Source organism: Seriola lalandi, unplaced genomic scaffold (assembly GCF_002814215.2).
Source record: "Seriola lalandi dorsalis isolate HSWRI2012SDOR001 ecotype SW California unplaced genomic scaffold, Sedor1 jcf7180002054322, whole genome shotgun sequence".
Classification (NCBI taxonomy): Eukaryota; Metazoa; Chordata; class Actinopteri; order Carangiformes; family Carangidae; genus Seriola; species Seriola lalandi.
The window spans coordinates 466167-476181 of record NW_019524875.1 but is presented as its reverse complement, the minus strand read 5'-3'; the positions used below and the strand labels follow the sequence as shown (position 1 = coordinate 476181).

Below are 10015 nucleotides of genomic sequence, written 5' to 3'. Positions count from 1 at the left end.
GGAATCCACACTGGGTGGTGATTTAGGTCCCAGTGATGATATGTGAGGAAGTAAAAGGCATATTCTGCCAAGACAACACAGTTGCTACTTTTCTCTCAAACTTTAGGAGGGGATACATTTTCACAAAAAGCATGAGTCCCTCATAAAGCATCCATCCTACCATCGCCACACTGCTAGACATGATGCAAAGATACACAATGCGGCTGCCAACACACAGCGGCAACACTGTAAGTGGTTACCAGTGGTGGCTCTTCTCCCACATATAAACCATTCTTAATTCTTCTATAACAAAACTGAAGCTGTTTTAACATTTATGTGTATCCATGTAATGTTCAACACTCGCAGAAAAGAGAGAAAGACAAACACTCCAGCTGAGCCTATCCAGGAAAGCTGCCAAACATATCCCCAATTTCCCAAACACCTTGCTTCCTATCATGCTTTGGTTGCCAAGAGCCCATTGTGAATCGTCCTGAAACCATCCACAACCGAGACCTCTGGCTAAAAACTGAAGACTGTAGGACAAGATTCTGGTTACAAAACAAATCCTACAGGACGAGAGGCTTCCAGCTTCCTCCAGGCTTCTTAATATTTGGTTGCTTTACGCTATATGCCGTAATATCTGTCATATCGTGTACCTATAATATATAATATTCCTGTACAGCTTCTTGTTGCCTCTCATGTATCTTTCTTACGGATATTATTTCCTGGCCTTTTGTATTTACTCCTAACACATTGGACCTAAATGACAGAAATGTCAGCCAGAAATGTGCATTTTTAAGAATAATTTGTTGCATAATTATCATGACTGACTGAATGATTCTGACCACTGATTATACATTACACCATTTAAGTTTGCGAATCTAGAATTTGTTTCAACTCCAGGAAAAAAGACATTCTGCAGCAATCTTGTGGGCCCTTCCTTTTCACACTGACTTTTTTCCAGTATCATGTTGTTGTTGGTATGAAGTGACTACTGAATGGTATTTTAGGAGCCCAGAATAATATCAGCAGAGCAACAGTCCTTTGGTAGTACTTTCTGAAGTTATTGTAGGTAAGAAGCTGAATCAAAGCGGTGGGTCTGGAAACAATTTGCAGAGATCCATCCTACAGTTCATCTGAGAATCTCACAAACCTCCAGAAATGATCTCTTTAGATAGTTAACATCTGATCAAATCACAGCCAAGTGCAATGAGAGTAAGTTAATAAATATCCTTCGGCGGCTTGTTTAGTTGCAAGATGACAGGATGATTGCAAAGACTTGACATGCAAGCGGGAGTGGGTAAACCTGAATGTGCTCGACGCTCGAGAGGTGCCAGTGGAGTGTGTGTGTGTGTGTGTGTGTGTGTGTGTGTGGGGGGGGGGGGTTTGCACTGGAAGAAGCAGGGAGACACGGGAGAGGAATGATGGACGGCTCACACGCCAGCCATTGTGAGAAAATTATAGCTAAGTGCCGCCAACTGAGGCAGTGTGGCGGCCAGCCAAAGCCCCGGGACAACAAAGACCCACGATCCCTGTGAGTGAGTGAGCGCCGGCCTGCCCGCCGAGCCCCAAACCTTCATATTTACATGCAACGCTCAAGAGTTAATTGCATTGAATTCCTGCGCTGGGTGCAAAGTGGGGGCTGTTGTTGCTTTATTTTACATAACAAACACACTGTTTCTAATCATTCCTCTGTGTTTCCAAGGAGGTTGAACCAAAGATGCAAAAAAGGCATGAGACTAAACTCTTCACCCAAAATGACCAAATTGTTAAATCATTATTTGTTGTCATGTGAGAAATAAGTGCAATTTCTTCATCGTAAAAAACAAATGGAGAAGGAAGCAGCGGGTCAGAACACTGATATTTTGTATATGTATTATATGTTATCATGGAGCTTTCATCTTATAAACTGTATTGGTGGCTCCCTGAGGAAAACATGAAAGTTCCACACATTCCTCCAATTACCCTGCGTGTTTGGGAAATGATTTGTATTCGATTCAGCTTCTCAGGAAATGTTCATGTGTGCGCTTTCAGCAGCAGGAGAGCTAAGGGGCCCCTTTAACAAACCAGACCTCATCCTCACAGTAGTTGATGGACAAAAGCCAAAATGTGTCAGGGTTGCTACGGTTCCTGATCTTTCGTAAACGAACAGTGCCCTCTCGACTCTGCAGACTTGGCAGAGCCGGCCCGTGCACATCAAAGTAGGGTCTGACCTTGCATACCATATGAGGTTTGGATTAACGAGCTCTGGACATCAAACAGCAGGATCACCACCCACAAGTCATCAAACCTAGCTCGGTGAAATTTACGGCGGACAAAAATGCTGGAAAAATCAACATCAACCTTGCCATGCATCTCAGTTTGAACATCGTGACCAGGACGGGGAACAGCACCAGCAGCAGAGAGGATATTTCAAAAGCCTCCAATTATCTGATGTGTGGGAGAGCACAATGAACTGGGCCCCACGCCAAACAGCATCCTTTACCAAACAAATAAAACTTTTGACAGGACGTGTCTGCCTTTCAGAGGACGGCAGCCACAAACACTCCTGATATTTAATGTTCGCTGATTTCTGTAACTTCATTTATACTTTAAGTAAAAAAAAGCAATTATAGAGTGAAAATAAAAGATATAAGTAGAATACCAGTTGAAATATCAAACCCTAAATGACATTTCCGGACAGTATTAAACAGACATCAGTAAGATTTGGTTCAAAGTCAGGCCATGAACTGACGAAGAAGCGATAAGCTTTTGTTGTGGATTCATAAATTTAAGGATCTCTTAGGGCTTGAGTAGGGTTGAAACAGTCTAGTTTATATTGTGAGATCCAAGCACGACTGGAGGCAAAAAGCACACAAAGGTGGGACAAAAAGCCTGCTGTCATACAGAGAAGGGTGCGATGTCATGATGTTTCAAACATGTCGATTTATTTGCCGATTTTCTTCTGATTAAAAATTTGGTTCATTAAATGTTGAGCAGTGGTGGGAAAATGTCTAAGCTGACATCTTCAAAGGTCTTGTTCTGTTTGACCAACAGTCCTAAACCGAAAGGTGTAACAGGACTGATTGCCCAATGTGGCATAAAAGGCTGACTGAGAGCTTGGTGTTTCAGAGCCCTTAAACTGCTTCTAGCACCTGAAGATCTCACTCACTATGCATGTAGGTGCACATCTATGCATCAAGCTAAACACAGTCTCAGCACAGGATGAAGACAGGAGTTGGCCTTTGAGGTCACACCAGTGCTAGACAACAGATTCAATGATGGTGATTACAAATCGGAAGAAGATAAAACACTTTATCATGACAGGAAGAGAAGTATCATCAGCATCTTCAAGAAAACACAACTGAAACCAACTGCTGGTCTTCCATCGACTGTATAAGGCCAGTTTTGACCCGCAATGGTGTACAGTGGGATGTTGAATACTTCTACACCTCGGCGCTGCAGAGTTGTGGTGTTAAAAGCATTTTTGTGAGGTAAGAAGTTGAAAACAGCCACAGCTGTAGCATCTATACATTTTTGATTTAGGAATAACTATTACAGGATATAAACACTACATTTACTATCCAGCAAATTAAAAGATGAATAGAATGTACTTGCTGACGTGTGTGAAAACAGACTAGATGGATGATTAGACAGTATGTAGAAAATGGTTGTTTGTAGTTAATGTTTTTTAATAAGTGACTCTTTTGACCTCCTCGCTGTTGTAACTCTTATCTAAAGGGCTCTGGTCTTACTCAGCAGGAGTACTAGCATAAAAAGCTTCTATATGAGAATAAAGAAAAATGAAAAAAAAATGGAGGAAAATAAATTAGGCTTTAACCTAGCAACAGGTTCATATCTGAGCCGTGTGAACAACAGAAACAGCTGTTCCCTGTTCCACCGGGAGTGAACACCTGGCTTCATTCAGGGACGTTTCCCTGAGGCCTCTGCTGCAGCCACAGCTGGACATCTGGACAGTGAATGAATGAAACTTCTTTATATTTGATCATAGTGATAGATGTATGCAGACACATCCCTCAGCTCATTAAAGCAGCGCTTGTCTACACCAACAAGCTGTGAAATACTAATGAACTGTAAGTTAAAAATAGGTCAGACAGGTTTATGACAAATTTCAATTCACGGATTCAAAACCAAATATAAGAAGTTTCGCTGTCTGTAGTCACATGAACCAGAAGCTAAATCTTTTTGATTAAATTTGTTTATATACTGTATATATATATATATATATTTCTATATATATATATGCACATTTTCTTTATGGACACTCATTCTACACCATGAAATACACAAATTTACATTTTTGATCTTGTAAACTCAAATTCCAATCACTACTTTTTCATCTGCATCTCAGTCTTCCTCAGTGGACAGAGTCACTTCCATCACATGAGTCACATGATGTCAACTTCACAACTGAGGTATCACTGTGACAACTGAGCAAAAGTCACTTCATGTCTGGATATGTTTTTTTTGTAGTTGTTGATTTACTACACATTTACCCCGAATTAACTTACTACATAGTATCTTCTGAAAATTTGAACTTTTTCTACACTACAAAAAGATGGAGGCACCTTTGGGTCACTGTTCTTTGGAGTAATAAGTCATTTTACTTCCAACATAAAGACTCTATTAAAGAATGTAAAACAAATGAAAAACATTAATAGTTTTATAGCTTGAGGTCATAGCAAGCATAAATGCGCTGCATACACATTAAAACTATCGCAATTACTGGTCAATGAATGATAGCAGCAGTTCACTGTCATACTTTCCAAATTACTTTTAAACACCTTTGAATTAGTCACTCGGTTAAATTTTGACTCACTCCTGGATTTTTAAGTTTAAATGATATTTTATATGCAATGTGTCTTAGAGCTATATCTAGTGCAAGTCAAAAGTTTCTCTGAGCTACCAGAAGATCAAAAGGTATTTCTCGGCTTTCATCACTGCATAAAACTTTGTGTATCATTTTATTACAGAGCTGTGGTCCAAGTACAGTGGTGAAAGTGTATTCAGAGCTCTCAAACCCCATCATTACAGCACATCCTTTCATGTGCTCAACTGTTTAACAGCATTATTTGAAATTTGTCATTTTCGCTACATAAACATCGCTAAGCAGTCTGACTTTTACAAACTGAACTGGCATGCTCGGCTTATTATTGTATTCGTAATGAAGGTGCCACAGAGGCTACCTTTGGCCTATTAATGAGCCAGTGAACGTTATTAAAAGTAATTTTATCATCTGTAATGAAAAATGAATGACTTGTGTTTGATATTGTTGGCAAAACTAACAAGGAGAAGTTTGCTTTGATCAGTGAAATATCTGAACCCTGTAGGAGAATTTAATCAGCAACAATGTTTTGGCTTCAGAATATCTGCATAGAGAAAAAAATAAAGTTGATTAGGTTAAAGGGGGAGGGAGTAAAAAAAAAAAAAAGAAGCAATAAAGCGAGCCCATACCCAAAGAGATCATTAAGTTAATGGATTGCTGTTGGCTAAAAGCATTACAGGGTCGGGTAAAAGATCTTTGGACAGTCGAGGCTGAGGAGCGCCACGCTGAGCGACGATGCTGGGAGCCGAGAGCCGGCTCAGAAGTGACGAAGGGCATTAGCAGCCCTGCATCCTCCAGTCTGCAGCTGGTATTAGTAGGCACCGAGCGCTCTGTCAACATGCATTACTCCACACACAAATCATCTGACTGGTGTCAACGCTTTGCCTGTGCTACAGCAGAAAAAAAACAGAGGGGAAAGAAAGATAGAAACTTTGAGAGGAATAAGAACCATTGGGGAAAATCTTGAGTGTAGTTATAAAAATAATCACAGAAGAGATACTGAAAGGGTTTATAGTGACCTAAAAGCTTTAGAAATAGACTGGACAGGACACCTGCTACTTAAAATACACAAAATCAGGTTGAAATAAGAGAAATTAGATGTTAGAAGAAACTATTATCTGATACATTTTCCAGCGCAGCTGTTAAGTGACTATACTCTAATCCTTTAACACCCGACTATGACACACAACACCTGAAATAGGGGGATATCCACAGAGCTTGTCAACTGTGAAGCCTGACCACCGTGAGCTTTATGCAAAAGAACAAACAGTATCATGTAAAAGACGAGAGGATCACCGTCAAACACTGAGGATCCAACACACACATACATCAAAGGCTATTTATTGTGTTTGTTTAAGCTGTATTGTACAGATCTTCACCCCTTACGTTGCTATCTGGTGACGGGTACAGGGATTTGTCTGCTGCATGTGTACGTGCAGAACTGGCTCTGAGGCTAAGGAGCATCATTATGGACTAAACACAACTAAAACAAAACACAGGCTTTCTGGTGCCCCACAGTCTACCCAACTGAGGCTCTGGAAGAACAGAGAGGGGGGGGGGGGTTGTCTCAGTCAGTATGAGAGAGAAGCAGCTACGTAAAACCGATTACAGAAAGTAATTCATTGAAAACTATAGCTGTAAATTCCCAAACCCACCAGTGGCTCCATCTTTACAGACTCGTGTTATTTGGCCAACTCACAGAACTTTAGATTTAGGGTGAAGATCCCAAAGTTTCCAAAAATATTAAAATTCTAATAAAATAAAGCACAAGAGATCTACAATATTTCTTTTTGACGTGATGGTGCAGCCATTAAAAATACACATCATATAGCTTTAATCAAGAGTTGGAACAAACTGATATGTACTATAAAGTATATGTGACGCTGGTATAAACTATAGAAAGGGTTTTTTTTTCGAGGGGTTCAAGAGTTTAAGGGATTAATTAGCTTCACCCGATTCAGGATCAGTAGAAAAGGTGAAAATGTGTTGGTAGAAAAGTGAGAAGAAGGGGCCTGATGCCAAAAGATGTGAGGCAGTCACTGATGTTTGATGCCAAAGGATGCACATGTCACACACTGTGGTTGATGCACATTCAGGTAAAGTAAAAGAGGCAGAACCACACTGTTTGAGTCCAGAATTACAGATTCTGCATTCAAAATTGTACTTAAGTAAAAGTAGGGGAGTATTAATCGCAAAATGTTCCCATGTATACAAATGAATATGCAGAATATTCATTTAGAATGATATAGTATTACAATATTATTAATGATGCATTAAGCAGATTAATGTTGTCTCTAGAAGAGGAGGAGCTAATTTCAACTATTGTATATACACTGTTGATTAGTTCAATCAGGGGTGGAAGTGTGGTGAGTATTTATATTTTCTACTCAGCTGCATTTATTTGACAGCTACAGTTGCTGGTTCGTAAGAGATTAAGATTTTACATATAAAAACATGTGTTCATACAACATGTTGCACTTCCTTACCCAACAGTATGCATGTTTGCTCACGTTTACACATATGGTCATTCAATAACATTATTTCACTGACAGGGGTCTTAATGAGTACGTTTACTTGCCGACAGGCTAATACGTCTGTACTACTACTTAAGAATTTGAACGCAGGACCGTTTCTATTATATTGATTATTGGTATTGCTATTTTACTTACTGTAAATCAAGTTGTTCGAACACTGATTTTAAAGCTATAAAACTGTCTGTGATGTTTTAATATTGTCTGAAAGATTAATCTACAGCTGATAAATAACTGATTTTGTTTCCATCTTTGCTGCGAAGTGCTCAGTCTTGTTGTGTTTCTAGATTTCACATCAAGGGATTAACTATGGTTTCCACTTCTAAGTGTAACTCTGCTGTATATCTTTAACTTTTTTCCCACAGCAAAGACTTATCATATACCAGAGATTTAGGCTTTAGTGAACAGCCTGTAGGTTGTTTTGTAACACTAACATATGAAAGAACAAATCTATTTTAAAGGTGTCATAGATTCACTGGTTGAGACATGTGGAGCATCAGCCTCTGCTTCCTCCACTGTCGAGTAATCTAGCTCCTCTGTTCAGCTCAGCTCCTGCTGGGCTGCAAATGGAGGGGAGGGTTTGTGAAAGAGTGAGAACGGTTTGCAGCTGCTGATTCCTTCAATTACTGAATCTGGCTGCTTCCTTTATCAGCATGTAATGGGTCTGATGTATGACTGACAGCTTTACAGTGATAAGACAGGGCTGGTTAACTGGGGGCCAGGGGAGAGCTATTGACCACATTGTTAAATAAAACCAGTATCCATCTGAGTTATCTCCTTCCAAAGAGTTCTAGTTCATTCTCAAATCCTCTTTTGTTTCTATAATTACAGTGTTACAACATCATTGTAATATGGAGTAAACTGCAGAAGTCTATACACGTGATTGTAAGATAAACCATGATTGTAAAACTTACATGTTGTTTAAAATGGTATTTGCTTGAGAACCTTAGGCTGTGCGCACTGGGGCAGGTGACTTTATCCAGTCGGTCAGACTGAGTATAGGTGATCAAAAAAAGGAAAGAAAAGCATTTAAATTGATTTCAGTGTTGTTTTATTGCAGAATATAAAGAATAAATAGTAAATTTCCTTAATTTACAGGATGAAACAAGTCACTGATAGATGGCTGTATCAATAATCCACGTTTAACTCTGAGGTCCTTTTGCTTCATCCAAATATGGAAAACAGCAAGTCCTTACGTGGCTCTATGTGCCATATCTCCATAAATACAAAATATATAACCAATATTCTCCACAAATAAAGTAGACTCTGGTTACATATAATACTGACTTTGTACAGGGAGTTATATATAACTGCATGGCACCGCATATACAGAAAATACATTCCTACACTCGGTAGTGCATGTGAGAAAAGAATCACAAACATGTTGAGCTTATAATTTATTTTTGCTGCAGAGACTCTTTTAACTGGAGCAGGAGCATTTGCAGTCTGTGATGACCGGGTACTGCACCGGTATCCACGCGCATTTGAGTCCCCCTTTCCTCTGCACGCACCTCCATCTCAGTATCGTCAGGTGGGTCGAGTTCGCAGGTTTACACACCATCCCCTCTGGGACCGAACACGACCTTTTGCTGAGGCAGCTGCCCACGCGCACGAACCGCGGCCAGAACCTGTTGCCCAGGTCGGTCCAGGTGTACACGACCGGACAGAACGAGTACGCCCACAGCCACTGCTGCAGCCGCCGCTTCAGTTTCTTACTGGGCTTGTGCTTCTTGCCGAACTGGACGTCAAAATCCATCGCTCTAATCTCCTTCGGCAGTACTCCGCCGGGCTTTTGGATCTCAAAGTCATCGAGCTCATCGTTCCCGGTGTATTTGTCCTCCATGGGCGGTAAAACGGACAAAAAGCGGCTGTCAAAGTCTCCCAGGAGGCTCTTCAGCTCGGTCTCGTTAAGGTCCCTCTCCTTGGGGTCGAAGACGGGATCTGGGTCCTCTATTAATTCCACAAGCGGCAGACTGTCGCTCGGGATAGGGCGGAGAAGGTAGTAGTGCTGACAAACCCCCCTGCCCATGAGAAGTCCGAGAGACAGCACCAGCAGATACATGGCTAAACACTGCTGAGATCGATCCGTATCAGACGGTCCCGCGGTGAGTTCAGTGCGCACGGGGAGCTGCTACTTTCTTGTGCGCAATTACGCGTGAGCCGTATCCAAACCCGCGTCTTGAGTGTCCTTTAAACTTCACAAACTCCCATGATGAAATTCCGTGACAGAATTAAAAACAGCACCGTCAGGGAAACCTGTTTTTAATAATGAACTGCGTGACAAAGCTCAGATGTCTCCTCGGGCTCCGTGCGCGCGGGCTCGGCATGATGCCCCTGTTGTCTCCTCTGCAGAAAAACGCTGAGCGTAACCCGCGACCTCCGTTATATCCTCCGCACGGACCGTGATGTAGATGTGTATAAGAGACAGCCTTAAATCAGTCTCACAGTAGGAATGACTAGTGAAGTCGTTCATTCTTCAGGGGTGTCGGTCATCTGATGAATCCTTCTGCTGGGAGTCTCTGCAGCCTCCACAACACCCAAAACCTCTTGTAAAATAGTCACTTGGAAATGTACATTTACAAATAATTCGTAGGTACTTTACCCATATATATATATACTTAAATGGAGTCATATATACATTATATCCATTTTATGATATTCTACCTCTATTGCACTATTT

At 40.9% G+C, this 10015-nt stretch overlaps 1 protein-coding gene across 1 annotated transcript; it reads right to left on the bottom strand.

The window, feature by feature from the left end:
• Positions 1-8369: 8369 nt before the first annotated feature.
• On the bottom strand, positions 8370-9739 carry nog1 (noggin 1). The gene has a single exon (XM_023406971.2). It carries the CDS (start codon positions 9395-9397, stop codon positions 8756-8758), a length of 642 nt encoding a protein of 213 aa, XP_023262739.1. The 5' UTR covers positions 9398-9739; the 3' UTR covers positions 8370-8755.
• Between the last annotated feature and the right edge of the window lie 276 nt (positions 9740-10015).

Coding starts and splice junctions, on each gene's coding strand:
- nog1 (XM_023406971.2), bottom strand. CDS start 9,397: ATGTATCTGCTGGTGCTGTCTCTCGGACTTCTCATGGGCAGGGGGGTT.